General features: G+C 46.0%; 1 protein-coding gene across 1 annotated transcript in view; it reads left to right on the top strand.

The window, feature by feature from the left end:
- The window catches only part of CCDC183 (coiled-coil domain containing 183), a 319,356-nt gene that overhangs the window by 27,426 nt on the left and 266,948 nt on the right, over positions 1-24,982 (top strand). The window contains exons 5-7 of the mRNA XM_086919361.1: positions 2,221-2,325; positions 7,693-7,815; positions 9,010-9,126. Of these exons, the coding sequence (XP_086775487.1) occupies positions 2,221-2,325; positions 7,693-7,815; positions 9,010-9,126 (345 nt within the window). The remainder of the gene's footprint in view (positions 1-2,220; positions 2,326-7,692; positions 7,816-9,009; positions 9,127-24,982) is intronic.

Here is a 24,982-nt window from a genome sequence, read left to right as displayed (position 1 = left end):
CGTTTCTACACAGTGCTATATAGTCTACACATTTCTTCGTTTTATATTTCACAGCTTTCTCCTTCTAATGATTACATACGTATATTCAGTTTAGCACGTTTAAGTATTTTCACATTTCTATATTAGACCATTATATATACGGTCTTTCTAATGCATATTCTAAAGTGAATACAGATACAATTCCTATTACCTAAGTTACATCAGCTAACTTATGCGCTACAAGTGCTCCTTCATGTTACAACTTCTACGTGTATGCGATATGCTTGTAAATATGGTACAGATATACTTTTCATTCAAATTGCGCTCTCTCAAAGTCAACAAGGACATTTCAACTAATTGGAAAATATTTTTGCTTAATCTGCGGTAAACTTTGAATAAGTACATAAACTAATGTTACCTTCCACCTCCGTAACCGGTTAGACGTGTGGTTCTGCAATACCTGCGTCTTTAGGGCCTCTGATAATCCATGTTCTCCACTAGGCTTGTTGGACCAGCAGTAAAAAGACTCAACACATTCACAGCAAAATTTAGAACTGGTTCTCTGCGCAGTGCCCACAAAATAATCTGAGTTTCTCTCTCTCTTTGTCACCAACACTTCCACCCGTAGACGAAAAATGTAGTCCATTAGTGCAACGTAGAGGTACAAAAAGGAGTTATGTCCATCTGGACCATTCCCGAGGCTTCATGGGAAAGAGTAGACATCCACTCCTGCCATATTCAAGTAAGGTGATGCTTAATCTTTGCATGCCAGGTTTCACCCAATAACATTTCACTTCTGCCTCCTTGGGAGGAAAGTTATTCTCAGATATTTATTTTGTGTGTCTTCTTAGTCTGGGCATAACAGACGTGTAGATTTAAAGTAACGCTTGGGGCATCTAAGATATTAGAGCAGAAACAGCTCATGCAAGGTTTAAGGGACATCCTTCAAGATCTTACATCCCAGTTCCTTCCCCACTACAAATGAAACAAAAGTCCTATTAAAAAACAATACAAAGTGCAGGTGGCCTAACACTTTAAGTGCTTAAAAACACTACCACCTCTCAATCTATCTTCCAGCCCTTTCTTTAATATAGTGCACATCTCTCTACCTGCGGAGTGAATTGGTTCCAATCTCCTGTAGAGATTTTTGGGTCGGCTGTTTTCATCAATTTCTTTGATATCTAAAATGTCTACTTTTTCATAACCTTGGCTGCTATTCTCTGACCAGTAGTTGTAGTAGGCAGTTATGCTACTGCCCATAAAGGACACCCACACATTCCTTAGTGAGGGCGTGTCCAGTATAGGGTGAAGCGTGCATTTGGCAGATGCCACAGCCGCATGATCACTGAATATATGCTGAACAACCTGTGCTTGAGGGTTATTATGAGTTTTAAAGTACCGCTAGTCATGCGAGACGATCAGTCCAAGTACCCAGAAGTAGTAATAGTTCAAATTGCAGATGAGGTGATCGTAAGCTTGAAAATTTGCTGGCTGTAAATGGCCTCACACAAGTACTCAGAACCAACAACACGCCCTTGTTTCATGGACTCTAGATTGCAGAATGCCATAAAGCACTCCAAACCAGGCACAACAAAATCAGACCCCACCTTTCACAAGCCATTAGCGAGGCCAGATGATTTATATAAACTTGAAACAAAACAATATGCAGCAATCATTCTGCTGTAGTCAGCATTGATTGGTTGATCTTTCCATTCTTGTGGGGTTCCACATCTCACAACTGGCCACACCCCTCTAGCCAAGAGCATGAAAAGGGAAGTGGTAGAATCTACTCCATGGTGTCCATCAGTGAATATCAACCAAGAAGTAATGTCTCGAAGAAGCTATAACAATGAAGCCGAAGCCAGCTGACGCATGCAAGGCCATTAGAACTCAGGGTGGGGGTCAATGTGGTCTGGGATCACCACTCAAGCTGTAAGTTTAAAGAGCCTTTAGAAATGAGCCCATTAGTGGCCTTGATCCCACCAAAGGACTCACGTGTCGACCCACTGGGTGGTAAGCATGTGATCCTGCTTGTGTTTTTCCTTAAAGAAATGAACCATGTCCAGAATGTCCAAGAACTAGAGGCATGTCTTCTCTACAGATATTCAGCTGTTTTCAAGGTTTGTATTGCTCTGAAAGCACTTTGAGGCCCTTGATTAGGGTTGGGAGTGGTTGGGGGATTCTTTGCTTCTAACTCTGGGGACTTGCACAGCTTGGAAGGATAATTTTGTTTTCTTGCAGAAAATCCGTCAGCTAGAGAATAGCATTGAGAAGGTGGAGACCAAGCTGGCTGCTGCCAATGCCATCCATCGAACATACCTGAAAATCTTGGATTACTTGAAGGAGGTAAGTGATCCATCTGCAGCACTTCAATAATAATCAAAAAGGTAAACAGTCATAATATCGATTCCAAAATATAGAATGGACATAATATCGAAGTAAAAATATAGAATGGACAAAATATCGAATGGACACAATATAGTGGTTAAAAATATCGAATTTAAGGTAAGTAATATTGATTTTCAAAATATAGAAGTCAAAATATCGAAGTATACAATATAGGCATTAAATATATCGATTTTTTAATAATATCAATTGTTTTAAAGTGTTTTGTATGTTAGTATATGTGTGAAAAGTGTATATTAATTTTTGTAATGTATGTTTAATGTATTTTAAGTAATGAATTGTATGTTATTTAATTTTTGCGTAATTTAATTCTGTAACGGGTTGTGGGTTTATAGGGGAATAGGGTGGGAAGTAATTTAATTATATTAAACTAAATATTAATTTTTAGCAATTATTAATTTTTAATTACATTTTGCTTTTTAGTTCTGTAGCGGGTTGTGGGTTTATAGGGGAATAGGGTGGGAAGTAATTTAATTGTAATTTATTAAATATTTGTATTTATTTATTTGTATTCATTTTGAATTTATTGTTATTTTTTAATTGGTAATTAATTTTTATTAATTGCCAATTAATCTGTATTAATTGATTAATTGTTAATTATGTTTATTTTCTAAATTTATTTTCTGTAGCGGGTTGTGGGTTTATAGGGGAATAGGGTGGGAAGTAATTTAATTGTAATAAAGTAAATAATTTTTTTCATTCATTGGTATTGATTTTAAATTTATTGTTAATTAATTTTTAATTGGTAATTAATTTCTATTAATTGGCAATTAATTTTTATTAATTGGTAAATATTTTGTATTAATTAAATATTTGATAATTATGATAATTGTATTAATGTATTTTCTGTAGTCGGATGTGGGTTTATAGGGGAATAGGGTGGGAAGTAATGTAATTGTAATTAATTACATGTTAAAATACTTTTTGTGTATTGATAATTAATTTACTGTTAATTTGTAATTGGTATTAATTTGTATTATTAATTAGTTTTTGTTATTGAAAATTAATTAGTTGGTAAATAATTATGAATAGGTTATTAATTTTTAATAACTAATATGTAGTTGTATTTCTAATTAATTATTACATAATATTAAATTGGTTATTAATTTCAATTAATGTTTTATTAGGATTGATATTTAATTTATTTTTAATAATATATTAAATCATTACTTTCCCTACTGTTAAACTTACTGGAGTGGGAATAGTAATTTTCACCCTCCCGCTATCCAACGCTTTCCCTACTGTTGCACTCTCTGGAGTGGGAATAGTATTTTTTACCCCTACGCTATCCAACGCTTTCCCTACTGTTGCACTCTCTGGAGTGGGAATAGTAATTTTTACCCCTACGCTATCCAAAGCTTTCCCTACTGTTGCACTATCTGGAGTGGGAATAGTAATTTTCACACTCCCGCTATCCAACGCTTTCCCTACTGCTGCACTCTCTGGAGTGGGAATAGTATTTTTTACCCCTACGCTATCCAACGCTTTCCCTACTGTAGCACTCTCTGGAGTGGGAATAGTAATTTATACCCCTACGCTATCCAACGCTTTCCCTACTGTTGCACTCTCTGGAGTGGGAATAGTAATTTTTACCCCTACACTATCCAACGCTTTCCCTACTGTTGCACGCTCTGGAGTTGGAATAGTAATTTTTACCCTCCCGCCACCCAACGCTTTCCCTACTGTTGCACTCTCTGGAGTGGGAATAGTAATTTTTACCCTTATGCTATCCAACGCTTTTCCTACTGTTGCACTCACTGGAGGGGGAATAGTATTTTTTACCCCTACGCTATCCAATGCTTTCCCTACTGTTGCAGTCTCTGGAGTGGGAATTTTAATTTTTACCCCTACGCTATCCAACACATTCCCTACTGTTGCACTTTCTGGAGTGGGAATAGTATTTTTTACCCCTACGCTATCCAACGCTTTCCCTACTGTTGCACTCACTGGAGTGGGAATAGTATTTTTTACTCTCCCACTATCCAACGCTTTCCCTACTGTTGCACTCTCTGGAGTGGGAATAGTAATTTTTACCCTTACGCTATCCAACGCTTTCCCTACTGTTGCACTCACTGGAGTGGGAATAGTATTTTTTACCCCTACGCTATCCAACGCTTTCCCTACTGTTGCACTCACTAGAGTGGGAATAGTATTTTTTACCCCTACGCTATCCAACGCTTTCCCTACTGTTGCACTCACTGGAGTAGTAATATTAAATGTTACCCTCCTGCTAACCTACGGTAAAATATTGTACATTTTTTATTAATAACTTTACGCTATCCAACACTTTCCCTACTGTTGCACTCACTGGGGTGGGAATAGTATTTTTTACCCCTACGCTATCCAACGCTTTCCCTACTGTTGCACTCACTAGAGTGGGAATAGTATTTTTCACCCCTACGCTATCCAACGCTTTCCCTACTGTTGCACTCACTGGAGTAGTAATATTAAATGTTACCCTCCTGCTATCCTACGGTAAAATATTGTACATTTTTTATTAATAACTTAAATTAATTATATCTTAATTTTAAGGTAATTTGAGTATTTTTAAGTATGTTTTAGTTAATTATATTTATTATTTCATTAATTTTAAATTACTTTAAGACGTTTAAAAAAATTCGATATTTTGACTGACTATATTTTTTACAGACTATATTTTGGATTCGATATTTTTGTACTTACCTGTTTGTAGATTGGAATTCGATATTTTGGCATTCTATATTTTGGTGACTATATTTTGGTAAGTCTATATTTTGTCAATCTATATTATGTCAGTGATCCCTGGCCCACAGTTGCCACGCTGCCACTCATGAGACGTCCACCAGTCCTGCTTTTCAAATGTCAAGCAGTACTCTTGGACTTGCAGTTTCACTTTTCCCATCATATGTGTAGGCTTAAAAGACACATCATGCAAAGTGTGATTGGCTAAAAAACAAGGACAGTTATGACTGAGGGGTTACAGATGACATGGGCCTGCTTATCATATGTACTGGTGCACAGCCTGGGTGCTTTCATTGTGGTGTGGTATGATAAGTACACATCCCACTTTCCTGCACTGTATAGGTATATGCTGAATAGTTTCAATACACAATGCTAATCAGCCCCGGTGAAACCTCCAGTTGACCAGTTAGATCCAGATGCAACATATTTGTTTTGGACATTGGATGGTATATATCCACTGGCAAAATGGATGAAATTCTACTGTTTTTCAAAAGAAACCAACGGATCCAAATATGAACTAATAGCCAGTTTCAATATACAACTGGAATCAATTGGATTTTTCTCCACTCCAGTTCAGTAGCATTTTAATAACCCATATGGCAATGCTAGGGGATCTGGTAACAATACATTTCAACTCGTCAACTGGGGCTTTAACCACATCGATGCTAGTGTTATTTTCCTCCTGTGCTGACATTTTGGATATTCCATTGTTCATGACGAGCTCAGCTCGTCATGAGTGTATGGAGGTGTACACCATGACGAGCTGAGCTCGTCATGAGCGTCCAAGGAGTTGCCTTTTCAACACATGGGTGACTGCCAATAAATCAAACACGCCCTGTGCAACAACTGAAGAATCCTCAGACCCTTGTTCACAATGATCTCTCTCAGATATGTAATTTGAGAAAAGAAAGGGTAAGTGATAAAGACAACCATACAACAAGAGAATGAGGACCCGTAACAGAGGGGGAATTTGTAGAATATCCATTTCCGTTTTAGGATACTGAGCCACATCAGAATGTCATAGGAGCAGGATGTGAATGCAAACATGTGAAATTGGGAAGCCTTTAAAGCCTTGATAAGAGTTCATTGAAGGGTGTAGGAAGAAGTCTGAAAGCTTGAGTTCAGCGTGAAATGAGTACTGTTATAGAAGCGCTCATTTTTGCCGCTTACTTCTCTGAATTCCCTAACCGTCATTACACTTGCACCTAGTAATTTCAGTCATTCTGCATGTTCTCTTCTCTGCCCATTATTGAAATCAGAAAGAAGAGATAACACAGAACCACATATCTAGTATAATTCCCTAGCTCACCTCTTGCACGTAATAATATACGCCATAATATATTACCCTTCTTAATAAAGCAATGCAAATGCGTTTAAGACAAAAATAACTCCTCAAAACCTTCAAGCAGCACAGCTCAGGATCAACCAACTATGCAACAGTCTTAACACCTTTCTGTCATAGGAGTGATGGTAAGCACTCAAAAAGCTCAGTGGACTTGTTTTCTATTCTGCTAGCTGTTTGTGAACCAGGCCCAGGACTTCTTTTTACATTTGAGCAAGGCACTTGGTTGCAATCACTTCAGTAAAACCTTTTAGGTGGGTTTCCAACTCTCATTAGGACCCTCCTGAAAAGGTATCGGCATACATAGTTGCAATAACTTCACGAAAGAGGGGACTAATTCCTTCCTTGGAGATCTCCCTCCAGGATCCAACACTGAATAGTAACTTAAAATATTTCCCAAAAGTATGTGTCCATGTTAGTTTCAGAGGTGTAAAGGCAGAATTATTTTCCTTGCAGACACAAATGTAATCCAGAATATTCCTACTGGGGTGAGTAATAAATGTTATCACTTTAAGGCTTTCACGCTATTCTGAAAAATGTGTGAAGCTGTAATATTAGTACAGTCAAGCCAAGTTATTAGATTACCTTAAACAACTCAGTGGTCAAAGGAAAGAGGTAGTTCGGCGACTAAATACAAATAAAGGGGTCTAAAAGTGAGGTTGGGATATTGGGAGACTGGTAGATACAGATGAAACAAACACTGGAGGCAACTATGATATCAGTGGCTCCTACTAGCCTCAAGGCAACCACGCAGATTTAAAACTGATGGTGGCCTGCCATCTCTCCCGCTTATTGAATATTGATGCAATGGGATGCAAATCACAGACACTGATAGTGTTCAATGCTAAAACTATTGTCTTGATCGAACCATTCGCCAGGTAGCAAAAAATGGTAACAGCATTTGGCGTTAGGGGTGCCCTGATGCATATAGTTCACTAACTTAAATCACCCATTGAAACTAAAATGTTATACGTTTATTGCCGATCCTTGTTTAGCTGTTCCTTGAACACTCCATATAGCAGTTATCAGAACTGACCTCCACATGCAAAATTATATTAGTGGCCAATGGTTATGTTCTCATGAATGGCTTGGCTAGGCTTGGGTTGAATGTAGCAACACTGAAAATCAGTCATTCTCAAATAAGTTTCTTCCAGCAATAGTAGATCCTTTATCCACGGAAATTGCATAGCTCCCACACTTTTCTTCATGCTGTGTAATGCCCATGCTTCTTAAATGTCCTCCAGGAAGTGCTGTATTTCCCCTTGAGCCTGGGAGTGATGGCAGACACGGTGAACTCTTACAGCCATGAGCTGGAGATAATGACCAGCATGGCAGATGAAGCCAGCATTGCCAGAGACATCATTACGGTAAGCTCTGCCAGGGAGAAAATGCTCTCATGCTTTGACCATATAGTCTTTACCATATTTCCTTTTTTACTTGCGCCACTTCTTTTCTTCATTTTTCTTCTCTTTTACTTCTGCGTACCTCTGCGTACTTTGTTTTGGTTGCCTGTTCTCATCTAGCTTCTTCAGCGTCCTTCCAGATTTGAAGGCCCATACGGTGATTTCTGCTTTATTTCTTGCACTCTTCTGTTCCCTTCGATCTGATCACGTTTCTTTTATTTCTTATTCCCACACCTCCCACTTGCCATACGTCTTCATTCCTATTCGCTTATCTTTCCATGTTTACTCAACCTCTTATTCTTTCATAAATCTTTACTTGTATCTCTATGTTTTTTAATCTTCTTGAAACCATAATCTCTTTCCCCTCCTTCTCAATCACTCTCCTTGCTTCTATCACTTCCTGTCAGATCCCCATCTCTCTCTGTGCTATGTATCCCACATGTATCATTTACTTCCTAACAGACCCATCCTCGAGATAAATAAGCATGTCACTTCTTTTTATCATTATTTTTTACACATTTTAACAGACAGAAAACTACCCATTTCCCTATGGAAAATAGCCCTTGTTTTTGAGTAATTCCCAATGTGTCAGTCATGGCTGGCAGATCAATATGTGTGCAAACCGAAATGTTAGGGGAGGTTATAACAACCTCACAACGCCAATGTATGAAATATTAAAATATGAATCAATAATAAGGGTCTCCTTAGTATGTGGAAGATGCAAGTCAATCTGTGCTTAACACAAGATGTAGATCAATAGACGGAGACATGGCAGCAACAGACAGTTTCACAAGTCAAAGATGGCTGCACGATTTACACAGGGATGTGATTACCCCGCTTGTCGGGTTGCTGAAATGAACAAAAAGGAAGGTAAATCAGTGAACAGGGAGGAATGACTCACAGGAAAAAGCTTATAGTGATGAATTCAGCATGTTGCCCAGTAATTGAGATACCTAATCGTGGTTCCAAGTAGTGTATAAGCACGTGAAAATCAAACATTACTCAATACCTTTAATTTCTGTTTACCTTAATGGGTTGTAAACTAGAAATGGCCTTAAATTGCCTTATTCCTCCTTCATTTTGCCTGCTCTTTCTGCTCTCTTCATTCTGCTTTTCCTGATTTACTTTGGTGTCATCTTTGCTATTGATACTGTTTAGTCGGAGCTCAGTGAGATGGAGAAGAGGTACCTTGAAGAGCGAAAAACCCGGGAGAACACAATGAACTGGCAGCGGAGGATGCTGAAGGACCTCGTAGACAAGCAACACCTAAGACGCGTGAGTTCATCTGTTTTCAGAGTCTGATCCTTCCAGGGGGATATGCCCACTCTTAAAATCACGAGATCCTCCACAGCTTTCAGCAGCCTCTTCTATGACTAACAGGTCTGCTTCCTCCAAGCCTGTAGGACCCTCTAGTACAGGCTGGTGCACAGAAGAGCAGCTCTGTTCAAGTGAGAGGCTTGGCCTAGCTCAATCACTTCCTAGTGTAGCCACTATTCCTTATCTGCTGTCATGGCGGCAGCGATCATTGTACAGTGGGTACGGTGGATGGGAATGGGAACGCCTTGCGGAATGTCTGGGACTCAGGAGGGTTGATTGCAATTACCAATCAGGTGCAAGGCCCCTGGGTGGGCTGGTGTCCATCATGAAATCCACCGGGTTTGCAGTTTCTGACTGTCCCACTCTTTGTGAAGTAGGAGCCCAGGGATAGGTCTTTCCATGTTCCCGCCCAAAGTGTTCCCTGATGGACATACTAACAGCCTACCGCTTCAGTAAAGGGCTCACTCAGCTGCATTTTGCCTGTGCTCCTGCATGTGTAGAATATTGCAAGCGCAAAGGCAAAAGGATTCCCTTATTAGTATGAGGCTACTTATTTGTTAATAATCCTCCAGTTATTTAAGTTTTGTGATGGAAGGCAAAAGCCAAGAGTGAGCTCGGTGATGTTGTTATAAGACCACATATTTTTCTTATTGCAGGTGAAATTGAAGAAAACAAAACTTTGTGGAACCTAGTTTGACGACTCTCCTTGTTAGACTATATCTAATTTCTCAAAATGAATGGCATTCATGAGTCTGACATACACAGCCCGATTAATGTATTTCATGGTGTTGGAACCTGGGATGTCAGGTCCTCTAAGGTAGCCTGGCCTAGGGTAAGACACAATACTAGAGGCACAAGTGTGAAGGTTGCAAACCACCCAGCAGTAATTCCACGCAATAACACATAAAAAGGACACTACACCAATGTTGGAAAAATAAGTACTGGTTTATAAAAATAATATATTTGCTCTCTTGGTTCTAGAATTCACAATTGAAAATTACACATTTGATCAGGAGAATTAATATTACTTCTCTGTCTGTGGAAAAATTACGGCTCGATAAATTCAGATGTCATTAAGTCAGAAATGCTACATTCAGAAATGCTAACTTATCTCAGTAGAATTATTTTCAGCAGTGTTAGCTTGCATTAATAAACAACAACAATAGTACATTTCATTACATTAGTCTCTAAACTTTACTGGCTTTGTCTTCTCTACAGTATCTAAACCTTTAGCTCCCTTAACACCTCTATCCACTCAAAAGATACACATTTAATGAGAGGTTTTCTTAAGCCTTTACATGAGCACCTGCAGCTTCCATGAGGAACTCTTCCTCACCCACTTAGTCACAGTAATAGGCGAAACAACAGTGAGCTTGGGCACTTCTCACGTGCACTGAGACTAGTTTTCCTCAGAAGGGAAAGACCTTTTCTTGACTCCCACTCCTCTATTCCCTGAGGTGCTTAAACCCTAGGAGTGCTCAGCTTTCCCCTTCACCCACTCTCTCCTTACTGTCTTGGGGAGCGGCACTGCCAAAGTCCTCCGGTATCTGGGCTGACAGCCGGCAACTGACGAGTCTGCTAAGTTCCCCCAACCAGCTGCTTAGCTCGGTGCTGGCGCGGGGAAAACAACACCAATTTCGCAGGTACCCATGACAGGCTTCCGCTCCTTCCCCACTGCTCAGCGCCGCTCCTCCGTGTTGGAGCTCCAGCAGGGAAAGAGGTACTAGGAGCGGAGAAGCGCCGATACCTGCTCCCTCGACGTTCTTCTTCCCGCCGGTCTGGGCGTCACTCTCCCAGTGGTTCAACTGCGCAGATGCGGGAGACTAGCGATGCCAGGCGGGAGTCGGTCCCGATCACCTGACGCTAGAAGCGTCTCCTACGCGGGCCTGCTCACTTCCCGGCCCCTCCTTCCACGGTTAGCTTCACTATTCGGGGCATGCGCGATGGCGCCTTCAAACAGTGACTGCCCCCCACCTTCTCCTCACTCGGGGCATGCGCGATGGCGCTTACTGGACAGTGTCTCGTCCCACCTTCTCCTTTACCACAGTGGCGCTACCACAGCAACGCGACCAGGGCCCCCGGGGTCCCGCACACAGCTGAGGCGGCGCTGCCTCAGGGAAATCGGCACCCCTCACCCTTCTTTAGTTCACAAGGAAATCAGGGGATCTGCCGACTGCACGTCCGGTAAGGACCTTCAGGGACACATGGGCATAAGCCTTCCCCAATACCCAGGAAGGTGGGAAACAGCGCTGGATCTCTTCTCACATCAGCTCCCACTTCCTAACCCTAACAAAGTCCTTTTACCACTCAATACTGGATGGAGGCTGGTGTCAGGGGATGAGGGTCATTCTTTCAAAGTCTCTTCCACTGGGCAGAGGACTGCGCTCCACAGCGCCGCAGTCTCCTTCTCCTTCTCACACCCCTATCTCTCCACTAGAGGTTGGTCAGGCGCCCAGGGTCTCCAGGAATCCCATGAAGCGGGACAAGTCACGTAACCCAAGGGAGGAAGGGTGGTGAATCAGTAGGTCAACCCTCTGACTATCCTACCCCCACCTTCTGCTACAGCCTGTCCTCCAGCTGACTCTCTCTGGTTAGACAAAATGGCTGTCCAGCATTCCGCCTTTTATAGGCTGACCCTCAGAGGTCCAGAAGGGACCAGAAGGTTCTGGAACGCCCTATACTACTCTATGGGACTGGTCCTGGGTTTGGCAGTTAGGGCAGTTGGTAGCCACCATTTTGTATTTCCAACTTTATTCCTGTCACAACAGGCCTCTAGGCCTGAGGTGAAAGACTATGAGGGGGAAAAGAACACCTATCCGCTTGACCAACACCTAGAAAAAGTTAGTGGACACAAAAATTAATAAAGGTATGAGGGGCAAAAAGGGGACAAAATAAATAATAAATTGGAGGGACTACGCAAAAAGCCAGACAGGTCTAACACATGGCAAAAATGAATTTTAAATTAAATCGATTTTTTAACACGTTTCAATACTTTTTCCGCCTTTTTTGGAAAAGCACTCCCTCGATCCCGCCTTCTTTCTCTCCCACCTTATCCCCGAATTAAAATTTTGTTTCCTTTGTTGGGTCATTTCACTTCATAGCCCTCTCTTTGCTTCACTGTATCCTGCTTTTTCTTTTTCTGTAAGAAGATGGGAGATTTCCCATCCTTCACTCCACTGCAGTTTCACTTGCTGACCACCCACATCTTTCGGTTACCTTTTCCCCATGCCACCCTCTTTCCGTTGCGCCAACACTTCATCCTCATTCCATTGTCCTATTCTCTTTGCTTTCACTGACCCCCCTCTTTCTTTGGTCCCATACTTTTTTTCTAGGAATGTGTGGTCTCCCGCCTCCACAAACTCCAAGCACTTAGGTCTCCTACTACTCTAGACACTGGCTACAGCACTAATAATTTCATAGTTTATTTGACACTTTTTGTTGTTGGGACATAAACCGTTTTTTCCATATTTTTGCGAAAAATTGTGGAACAAGCTTGCTTTTTTTTAAACAAATTAAAGTGTTTACTAGTGTTTTTGCACAAAATGTGTTTGTTTAAAAATGAGACAATTACATTTTTTAACAGTTTATAGATTAAAAACAGCACACTAGAAATGTCTTTCACAAGCCTTTCCTAATAGAAATGCCAATGTCCCCATCAATATCGCTGCCTCGGACAGCACCATAGACTTCTATTGTGATTGCACTTCTTACAGACTCTCCAGTTTCACCTAGAGCCTCTCGTCCTGTGGCACCTTCACCAGCACCGACTGATGACAGCAACTCTGCATAGGGGATCCACTACTCCAAGCTAAATGTGTCTTGTATACCACAGAGAGGCCACCATAAAGAGATACAACTCAAATGGCCATCCCACCCCAAGGAGAGACATTACTTCTCAAAGACATCATTCTCATAGGACTTTTTGCACACCGCCCCCCATGCACACACAGACACATTTTGAGCTACAACTACCACTTCAGATTCATGAAGTGTGGGAAGATATTCTCCAGCATTTACGGGTTTTGCCTTATCATGAGTTTCACTCATAGACATTAAAATGTTTCACGAGGCACTGGCGACAGGAGCAGCTAGGCGGACCGTTCTGCTGCCTAATCCAGACTCAAGTTGCCTCAGGTTCCCGGCCTTATTGAACCTGTGATGGTCTGTTTCTCACTCTTGCTTCTGTTAAGTTGGCCGTACGCTGTCTTCAAAAGAAGTACAGGCCTCTGTAGCAAGATACACTTTCCATTGGGGTGATTTCTCAAACAAATTCTCTAGTTAGGTCTGTAGCCTGAAAAAGCCACACTACTGCTCTTTTCTTGACATTACTTCTAGACAAAAAGAGCACTATCTTCAGTTTGTTTGGCATGAAGGTTTGTAATTGATCTGCCATGTCAATGAAAACTGCAAGAGCAACTGGACTATTGGGAAGGTATGACAGATTGTGTGGAATCCTTGCAACGTCTTGCAGAAGAGCTCCAGAGAAGGAAGGAGGTGGAATGTTTGGGGAAATCTCAGTGAAAGAATGATCATTTCCAACTAAATCAAAGTGCAGCAGTAGTCTTAATTTTAAAAGGTTATTGCCACGGCTCAGACATAATTGGGCTTTGCTTAGCGGACTCAAGCCAAATGCCCAACATTCTATTTATATTTCGCAATTACCCGAGAACACCTTCTTTGGAAGCTATACAGATGGTGAAATAAAGTGGCTGAAATCAGAGCCCAAGAAGATGAATACTTTAACATTCCAGTTGAACTAAAATATTGAAATCTTCTCAGGTTCATATGCAGAGAAGATCATTACACACACAATGTGTTCCCATTCAGCCTCAAATTAGCTCCACAAACCTTCACTCAAAGTGTTCGCTGTGATGGCAGCACAAAGGAGGAAACTCTTTGCTAGTTCCTATTCTACACCACCTTTGCTTTTATGTCAACCATGCGATGTTACCCAGTCCCAGTCTGTTCACTACCTGGTGGCTGTCTTGGATATGCAAGATGTAAGAGTGTATCCTTCGAAGGAGAAATTGTGTCTCTTTTCTACATTTGAAATGTCTAAACTGTCAGAAGACTGCCCACACAATGGAATACCTGATATAATCTCTTTTGAGGTACACTACATCTTCTATTTTTATGGTACCAAACTGATACCTCTACCAGTGGCCACCTTCTTCAATTGACCCACTAATAGACTATCTTGCAGATTAAGCTGAATCTATTACCAGCAGCTATGCAGCCCAACTTTATGGTGGTAACAATCGAAGAATCGTTTCAGGGTGTGTAACACTCCTGGACACGAATGGAGACGGATTGCCCTGCCTTTCCTCCGTGCGCCTTTATTTATTTCATTTTTGGCGTGCTTACCAGCTGAGAGATTTGATCTTGTGCCTATGGGTTCCCTTTTTTCAGTGACAGCTGTTGCCTTGCTTCCTTCTTTTACTGTGATAAATGTATTCACAACATACATAGCAGTTGTGTATTCTTACAGGACTGGCCTACACAAGCTTGAATGTTCAAGTGACATTGTTCCTAAATCCTTGAGAGACCAGTGGTTCATTTTTTGCTAAAAAACTATCAGCCAGATTCATCAAGCGAAATGCGCTCGCAAAAGGGCCAGATTCTGAGAATCTGGCCCTTGCGAGTGCAATTTTTGCATTTGGGATTCATCAACAATGCAATGGTTTTGCCTTTGTTAAAGTTAGAGCTATTGGCATTGCTCTTGACATTTTTTTTTATTTTTTTTTTAACATAAATAAATGGCATTGTCATTTACAATAACAGGGCAGGGCACAGGGAAGGTGGGCGAGGAGAGACGAAGGAGAGCTGCGGGCTCAGGGAAGGGGGGGCGAGACGAAGGAGAGCTGCGGGCTCTTGTTGTAATGCTTGCATGGATGAGTTGGTGGATGCATGCATGGGTGCATGCATGAATGGGTGTATAGATGGGTGTATGGATAATGAGACAACATAAACGTGCTTGTCCCCTGGGTCCTTGTTAATAATCCCAAAGTTAGCTGGTGTGATCACTGGTGCCGCTGTGGCTGGGCAGGTAGCAGCCACTGTCTTTTTGTTCCACTTCGGTGTCACTCATAGTCGTTGAAATGTCACTTTATAATTACACTGCAATTATGAAAGTGTCACACACAGCAATCTGAAATATTGGCAGCTATAAGGGAGTTATTGCTGGCAGGGTAGTACTGACATTACGGGGTCACCACTTCCCATGAACTCAAATGTTTAGGAAGTTCTGCCCGTGTTTCCTAGTCTAGCAAGAAGAGATAATGTTGCCAAAGGAGGGTGGGTTAATCACAGAGCGCTGGTCAGATGTAATAAATAATGCTTTACCACCACTTGTCGAAAACATCAGGTTGAACTTAAAAAAGACATTTTACTAGGGGAACACAATTTATATGTCAATTTAATTTAGTGTATGCTTACCATATTTAAAAGCGAAACATTTGTTCTTTAATCTCAGTAATAAACAGCAGTCTGATAAGGGCCTGTGTGGGCTCATTCTAGCTGTCTCTTGTCCTCATTCGAGACTCTCTGAGCAATAGGCCTCCAGGACCCATTTCTCCTTTTGGTTAATCAGACAAGAAGGGTTAAGTATAGGTCACCATGTGCTATTTACATTACAACACTTGCTCTCTAAGACTAACACTCCATTAAAGAAAGCATGTTGCATAAGCAGGATGTGGTTCCTCGGTAGATTAATGCATTTTCATCATGAATCTATGTTCGGCCTCAAGGTCATGTTTGAATTCCTGAGGGGTTGTCCTGCCCTTTTACCTTAAATGTGTATTGCCTACAATATGTTGCTATGTTTCTATCCATTGCTGGATACGATTTTATGAATTTGTCAGTCCCCCTCCCCCCCACTTAAATCCCTGCTCCATTCATTGTATTTCACTTTGTTTCAAGGCCTCATGGTAGCTACACTCATAAACGTTTCAGTTTTGTAATCTTTTTTTTTGCCTGTCGCTTCTTATACTGTGGAGGCATTAGACACGTCTCTGATAATTTGTAGCCTAAACTGAATTTGAGCATTCAGTAACCCCGCCTGAAAATGAGCTCAGCTGCCTCGATCTGCTGCAGACAAGGAGGCGTTTATTTTCAGAAGATAGCCAAAGAGCGGGGGATACACGAACTCTACGGAATATCCAAATATTATGCAACGCTTGCCCTATTGTAGCAATTTGAGGTTGAAGGGTATGCCAATTCGTGTAATGTCTAGTTGTCAAAGAATGCAAGAGCTTATTCAGTGCACTTTCCGACAGGTGCGAGGCGCAGCCTAGAATATTACACAGGTGTGCTCAGTGGCCCCGGAGTCCTAATAATTACCTGTACTGCTTAACAGTCGGGACGTGCGGCGTGCCGGACGGGAAGCCTGGTAGTCGGTCTCCCAGATACGTTTCCAGAGCGCGTTGGTTGAACCTGTGTTGCTCCCGCACAGCTCCGCACTCCGTGTCTGCCATCATGACCAGCTACCTATCAGAACAGTAGAGCGACGTCCAATGCTTCTTTAAAGTACCGTGGAACTAAAAAGCACGCATGCGCATTTCACCCTCCAGTCCCAGAGCCGTAACCTAAGCAACAAGTAAGGACGCTACAGGAGCAGCATAAGACATTAAGCCAATGCTACCGCCACGAATTGACGGAAATACAGGAAAGACAACATCTGGCGCAGCATCATGTAAAGAGAGACGTCATTTTAAAATGGTGGCAGATCAATGCTATTACACAGAAAACGTGTTCAATTAAAGACCGCTTATTCTAACGAAAATACAAAATAATGCTGCGGACTAAACAAAAGAGCTGCACGACGAGTTCATTAATTTTTTATAAATTTCATTAAGTATTTACAACAGTGTATAATAAGCAGACCTTAGCAACCCACTAGAAATATGACAGCATGGAAGGATGACCATTGCGGCTCTGGCATGCATGGGTGGGAACGGCAAGGGCCACGGATGTTGGATGTAAAGATACAACAGGGGGTAAAGAGGCCTGCTGTCCGGTTAGCAGAACGCATGGCAAGTGCAGTCAGATCTTGCCTGCAGTTGGTTGTCATGGCTGACGAGTGCGAGCGTCATGTGCTGGCCTAATGTTTGCGCAGAGCGCGTGCTCTGCCTGAAGCAGTAGAGACGCTTCGACTGTGTTGAATACACTCCGCTAAGTAGCTATGGAATTATAACGATGCCAAGGACATCTGCCAGGACCTGCCAGGACCTGCCCACCACAGCATTTCCAATAGAGGTTCTGCGCTCCCAGAGGCCACAGCAAAGGCCTCCCTAGTAGAGGGGTCATTGGGCCCCCGCTGGCTTAAATCTGCAGTCCTGGTGCGTCCTCACGCCTGACCGTGGACACCCTGCCGAGATCCATGTATGTGTCACTGTTTTATTTAAACAAAAGGGAGCCACCCACAATCGTGCGGATGCCCTCGAAACCAACCCTGTCCTCACACAAGCGCTGTGCTCAACAGCAGGGGTCGGGCCTCAGATTAATAAAACTAAGCACCTGTGTTTGGCAATGTAGCCGCCCCGCCCGCGCAGTCAATCACACTGTAGGCTTGAGGGCTGTGCTGGGATGTGCTCCAGGGGAGGGACAAGCACAAGAGGAAGCCAAGAATAAGAAGCAATTAAACGAGTGACAGTCATGCCTACCAGTGGCAAGCAGTGAGCGCACCATGTGTTAGGTAAACCCACATTAGGTCTTTCGTTGTCTAGAGGGGATCCCTAAAATACAGGCTGGCCAGGACGGATTGCTGTGGGTTGACTAGGGGAGATCTGTGCATGAGAGTCTGTGTGAATGAATGTCTTGTGTGCAGGCGCCAACGGGTGTGAGTGAGCGACCCCGTCAGAACAGAGGAGCCTGCAGTTGGACAGAAGTTGCTGACTGCAGACATGCTGGCAGTCAGTTTATTGAGCAATCCACGGATATGGAGGGGCCGAGCAAAGTATCCGGGCTGGCTGAAGGAGCACGAGCTGTGGCATGAAAATATTGGATTTGTAAATGGTGCAACAAGGACATTGTTGAGCAAAGCACGGGCACCAGCGGGAGGGGGGCGGGAACGGGGGCCGGAGACACGGAGAGCGGGAGGGGGGCAGGAACGGGTATTGTAAAGCGGGAACGGGGGCCGGAGACACTGAGAGCGGGAGGGAGGCGGGAGGGGGACTGGGGCCGGAGACACGGAGAGCGGGAGGGGGCGGGAACGGGTATTGTTGAGCAAAGCACGGGCACCAGCGGGAGGGGGCGGGAACGGGGACCGGAGACACGGAGAGCGGGAGGGGGGCGGGAACGGGCATTGTAGAGCGGGAACGGGGGCCGGAGACACGGAGAGCGGGAGGGGGGCGGGAGGGGGGCGGGAACGGGCATTGTAGAGCAAAGCACGGGCACCAGCGGGAGGGGGGCGGGAACGGGGGCCGGAGACGCGGCGAGCAGGAGAGGGGGTGGGAACAGCCAAAAAATAAAAGCAAGCACTCACCTGGACTTCTTCCGGGTGCCGTCAATGCCGGACCAGATTCGGGGGCGTTCCCAAGAACAGGCTTTCGGCTGACGTCGCCAAAAGCCAAAAATTCTCGGGAACGCCCCCGAATCTGGTCCGAGATTGATGGACAGAGCCCTCTCCCAATGGCTAGCCTCCATTTATGGAGCTAGCCAATGGGAGAAGGGGGCGTATACCCGACCCCACACACAAATCATAAGGTTTTTTGGCGCATGCGCACTACGTGCGCATCGCCAGTCAAAACCTAAAAATGGAGACTCCTGACAAACCTGTTTGGCCGTGAGGGGAACGGCTCGTGTGTCCACTCCTGCAGCGGGCGCCGTGAGGGAAACGGCAGCTCGCCAGTAACAGCGGCGAGCACCCGGGAACAAACACTACAACTCCCAGCTGCCCCGCCACCCAGGTCGCGTCTGTGACGCCAGCACTGCGCCCGGAGGCGCCAGATAAGCGCGGAGCGCCGAGCGCTCCCTGGGGGACTCCTGACAAACCTGTTTGGCCGTGAGGGGAACGGCTCGTGTGTCCACTCCTGCAGCGGGCGCCGTGAGGGAAACGGCAGCTCGCCAGTAACAGCGGCGAGCACCCGGGAACAAAGACCACAACTCCCAGCTGCCCCGCCACCCAGGTCGCGTCTGTGACGCCAACAATGCGCCCGGAGGCGCCAGATAAGCGCGGAGCGCCGAGCGCTCCCTGGGGGACTCCTGACAAACCTGTTTGGCCATGAGGGGAACGGCTCGTGTGTCCACTCCTGCAGCGGGCGCCGTGAGGGAAACGGCAGCTCGCCAGTAACAGCGGCGAGCACCCGGGAACAAAGACTACAACTCCCAGCTGCCCCGCCACCCAGGTCGCGTCTGTGACGCCAGCACTGCGCCCGGAGGCGCCAGATAAGCGCGGAGCGCCAAGCGCTCCCTGGGGGACTCCTGACAAACCTGTTTGGCCATGAGGGGAACGGCTCGTGTGTCCACTCCTGCAGCGGGCGCCGTGATGGAAACGGCAGCTCGCCAGTAACAGCTGCGAGCACCCGGGAACAAAGATCACAACTCCCAGCTGCCCCGCCACCCAGGTCGCGTCTGTGACGCCAACAATGCGCCCGGAGGCGCCAGATAAGCGCGGAGCGCCGAGCGCTCCCTGGGGGACTCCTGACAAACCTGTTTGGCCATGAGGGGAACGGCTCGTGTGTCCACTCCTGCAGCGGGCGCCGTGAGGGAAACGGCAGCTCGCCAGTAACAGCGGCGAGCACCCGGGAACAAAGAACACAACTCCCAGCTGCCCCGCCACCCAGGTCGCGTCTGTGACGCCAGCACTGCGCCCGGAGGCGCCAGATAAGCGCGGAGCGCCGAGCGCTCCCTGGGGGACTCCTGACAAACCTGTTTGGCCGTGAGGGGAACGGCTCGTGTGTCCACTCCTGCAGCGGGCGCCATGAGGGAAACGGCAGCTCGCCAGTAACAGCGGCGAGCACCCGGGAACAAAGACCACAACTCCCAGCTGCCCCGCCACCCAGGTCGCGTCTGTCACGCCAGCAATTCGCCCGGAGGCACCAGATAAGCGCCGAGCGCTCCCTGGGGGACTCCTGACAAACCTGTTTGGCCGTGAGGGGAACGGCTCGTGTGTCCACTCCTGCAGCGGGCGCCGTGAGGGAAACGGTAGCTCGCCAGTAACAGCGGCGAGCACCCGGGAACAAAGACCACAACTCCCAGCTGCCCCGCCACCCAGGTCGCGTCTGTGACACCAGCACTGCACCCGGAGGCGCCAGATAAGCGCGGAGCGCCGAGCGCTCCCTGGGGGACTCCTGACAAACCTGTTTGGCCGTGAGGGGAACGCCTCGTGTGTCCACTCCTGCAGCGGGTGCCGTGAGGGAAACGCCAGCTCGCCAGTAATAGCGGCGAGCACCCGGGAACAAAGACCACAACTCCCAGCTGCCCCGCCACCCAGGTCGCGTCTGTGACGCCAGCACTGCGCCCGGAGGCGCCAGATAAGCGCGGAGCGCCGAGCGCTCCCTGGGGGACTCCTGACAAACCTGTTTGGCCGTGAGGGGAACGGCTCGTGTGTCCACTCCTGCAGCGGGCGCCATGAGGGAAACGGCAGCTCGCCAGTAACAGCGGCGAGCACCCGGGAACAAAGACCACAACTCCCAGCTGTCCCGCCACCCAGGTCGCGTCTGTGACACCAGCACTACGCCCGGAGGCGCCAGATAAGCACGGAACGCCTCTTGCCACACAAGTCGCGCCCGGGAGAAGGGCGGGGCCGTCTGTGGCCGTCCGGGGGCGACCAGGGACGGGACGGGCCACCCCCCTTGGCTGTAACTGTGAGTACCAGTCCATACTTATAGGGCTGATAGCTGTTTTCCAAGCATCTTGCAAGGATTGTGGGCATCATGACCTGACAAACAGACGACGGACAGGGCAACAGGACAGTAGGGACAGATGACACTAGGACCCTGTGGGTCATGAGGGAGGTGACCAGGTCACCAGACACCACATCCGGTCAGGGGACAGGAAGAGGACATTCTAGCTATGACCAAAGGAGAGGAGGGACGTGCTGTGACCCGCTCCCCACAAAAGAAATAAAGGAAGCTATAATCACCTACCTGTGTCCTGTGTTCTATGCGCTGCAAGCGAGGAGAAACAACACGACATCTGGCGACGAAGGCACATGACGAAGCCACACGTGCAGGACACTGGACGAAACACGGAACAACAAAGAAAGACGCGAGGAGCTACACGGGAGCCCACCCCGACAGCGTCCAACTAAAACGTCTGAGCGCGGTAAGGAGCGTTCGGTAATCAGCGCTAGTGCCCGTAATTGAAAGCGCGAGGTCCTCGCGCTTGAAAATCAAAGTGCGAGGGCTCGCGAGAAGTGCACATCTCGGCGGCCATCACAAAGTCAGGCAAAGAAGGCCAATCAGGACACTGAAGAATAGCGGCGGCCATCTTGGAAACAGGCTACGCGAGATTTCGGTCGTGAAATCTCACGTGAACACGGCGGCCATTTTGTGTTGGGACATTATTATTATTAAATTATTATTATTATTATTAAATGGGTTTTATTAAGCGCAGACAACCCGGAGGCCTCGTAGCGCTGAAATGACTGGAGGACGGATAAAGGCGATGTAGTTTATTTGAAAAGAAGGGTTTTCAATTCCTTCCGGAATTTTAGGAGATTAGGTTCCCCACGCAGGGAGACTGGCAGAGAATTCCATGCCTTAGCTGCATTCCAGGAGAAGGAGCGGCCTCCCCATCTGGCACGTTTGACTTGGTTTTCGGTGGCCAGAAAGGCTGTGCTGGAACGCAGCGACCTGCGGGGGAGATATGGAATGGCCAGCGAGCAGATCATTGCTGGCGCTTCCTTCCACATAGCCCTGTGCATAAAGCACATTGATTTAAACAGTGTTCTAGCTTTGATGGGTAACCAGTGGAGTTTTTTTAGGGCAGCAGTCCCTGAATCCCGCCTGTTTAGGCCCAGCAGGAGACGGGCTGCTGCATTTTGCGTGACCTGGAGCTTCTTTGTTGTGGTGGCTGGGGCCCCTAGGTACAGCGCGTTCCCGTAGTCTAAACGGGACAGGATGATAGCTTGCACCATGATCCTGCAGGCTTGTGGGGGGAGAAGTGGTAGTACCTTCCTGAGCATACGCATCAAGCCAAAACAAGTGGCAGATACGATTGTTGCTTGGTAGGTGAAATTCAAATTGGCGTCAAGCCAAATGCCCAGGCTCTTTATTTGAGGTTTGGACTGGAGCTGGGTGCCCATGCATGGGGGCCAGTTTGGTAGCAGGCAGGGGATGTTTGGATTTCCCAGAATCATCAGCTCCGTTTTATCGCCATTAAGTTTTAGGTAAGAGCTGGCCATCCATTTGTTAACTGCCACTAAACATTCCTCGAGATTGGGCGAGGAGGCGATGGTTTGGTTCACGGAGACGATCAGTTGAGTATCGTCAGCATATGTGACCAGCTCCAGGCCGAATGAGTGAACGATGTCTGCCAAGGGGAGCATATACACATTAAAAAGGGTGGGACTCAGGGACGAACCCTGAGGCACACCCTGGTTGAGAGGCCAGGACCTGGATTGTGTGGTGCCCTCAACTACTCGGAAAGAGCGATTTTCTAGGAAAGATTGTAGCCATCGAATGGCTGTTCCTGAAACTCCTATTTGCTTAAGAAGGTGAATGAGGATGGTGGTGTTTACAGTGTCGAAAGCGGCACTAAGATCCAGCAAAATAATTGCTGTAGTGCCGCCCGAGTCCATCTGTTTCCTAGCTAATTCTGTTACTGTCAGGAGAGCTGCTTCCGTTCCCAACCTGGGGCGAAATCCTGCCTGGGAATCATGAAGTATGTTGTTTGATTCTAGGTAGTGAGTGAGAGATGAGTTGATGTGTCTCTCGAGCAGTTTGCTTACCCAGGGGAGCAAGGATATTGGACGATAGTTGGCCATGTTGTCTGGATCTAAAGAGGGTTTTTTCAGAAGAGCTCGTACTTGTGCTTTCTTCCAGGCCGTGGGGACTATACCAGTAGTGATGGAGTTATTAAGGATGTTAAGAATAACTGGCCGTATTGTATCTATGATCTTTTTTAAGTGGCATGGGGGTGCGGGATCGCTTGGGGATTCAGATTTGACTTTTTTTATGATAAGCTCCAGGGCGTCCACTTCTACTGGAGGGAATTCTACCAGTCTGTGGGGTGTGATGCCGGGTGGCATGGTTGCATCGAGGTCAGCTAGATCTGGAGCGACAAATGCCGATGAAATTAATTGTATTTTATTATAAAAATATTCTGCTTGATTGTTACATCGGGATTGTGCTTTACTAGGGTCAGGGGGGATAGATGGGGTATCAATTAGAGATTTTGCGATTTGAAATATTTCTCTGGGACAGTTATGGGCGTTATTAATTTTGTCTTCAAAGAAGCGGGCCTTGGTTGAGTTAATCTCTGCTTTGTATTCTTTTATGGCATCATGATGGTTTATTTTGGCTGAACTGTTGCGAGTGGCCCTCCAGGTTCTTTCTAACTTCCTACAGTGTCTTTTCATTTCTTTGAGTTTGGGGGTGTACCATGGTGATACCTTAGATTTAGTTTTTTCCCTTAGGGTTGTTTGTGGCAACACATCGTCAAGGGCCTTGGAGACCCATTGAGAGTAATTGTCGTACAATAGAATTGGGTCATCCATAGCTTGTGGGATGTTGGTAAGTAGGGCATCTGTCCACCTGTCAACAGAGAGCTTAGTCCATTCTCTCCCCTGAAGCAAAGTACGCGGAGGTGGTGAGGCAGAGGTGGTGTGTTGCCACCGTAGGGGGACCAGGTAGTGGTCAGACCAAGTGAGGGCCAAAGGGGTTCCTACTACTAGTCTGTGATCATTGCTAAATACTCCATCCAGAAGATGGCCTTTCTCATGTGTCGGTTCGAAACCCTTCTGAGTGAGTTGGATAGCTTCCAAATTCTCTAACAAGGCTTTGGTTGAGGGATCATCTGAATTATCCAGATGGATGTTGATGTCACCTAATATGGTGAGGTGTGGGCTAGTGACAGCTAAGTCAGCAACTTTAAGTTGTAAGGAGTCAAGAAAATCTCCCATTTGGTTTGGGGGGCGGTAGATAAGTAAACCTGAAAAGGTCGCCGTAGGAGAGAGGTCCAGGGCAAATTGCATGCTTTCGCAGTTAGATATAGAGCCTGCGTTAATCCTACATTGATATTGGTTTTTGTAGAGGATTCCTATACCTCCTCCTCTGCCTTCTGGCCTGTCGACTCTTTGTAGTAAATATCCCTGTTGTAAAAGGGAGGTGATATCAGGGTCTGACGCCTCTTTGAGCCATGTTTCTGTGAGAAAGATGGCATCGGGGCTGCTGTCCTCTAAGAGGATCGACATTTGCACCGCATGTTTGGTGAGCGAGCGGCAATTTAGTAAAAACATTTGATATGTTTTAGTGGGTTGTGGATATTTTATCTGGCACGTCGGTTGGTAGCTACAATGGGTACATGCATTGATGGGGTTACTGTGCAATAGAGTGTAGGCAGCCTTTAGAGACGGGCGGCCTAAGTTTCAACAGAGTTTGGGAGTCATAAGAGATTATGGTGGCATGGTTTGAGGTTAGTTGGGCAGAGGAAGTGGCCCCTAGCCCCGTTCTGGCGCGGACGGGCGCAGACGGGCAGGACTTTGGCACGACTTCGGCGCGAAGTCGGCGCTCCCGCTGCGCTCGTCCGCTGCGCTTCCTCCACAGTGCCATTTATACTGGGGGGGAAGGATACACTGTACCGCTAACCTGCCTGTTCAGCAGCAGGTCATGGCGGAAGTGATGTTTCCGAGTTGGGTGCCGGAAGTGGTGTT

This window comes from Lissotriton vulgaris, chromosome 5, assembly GCF_964263255.1.
Source record: "Lissotriton vulgaris chromosome 5, aLisVul1.2, whole genome shotgun sequence".
Taxonomy (NCBI): Eukaryota; Metazoa; Chordata; class Amphibia; order Caudata; family Salamandridae; genus Lissotriton; species Lissotriton vulgaris.
This window is presented reverse-complemented; position numbering and strand designations above follow the sequence as displayed.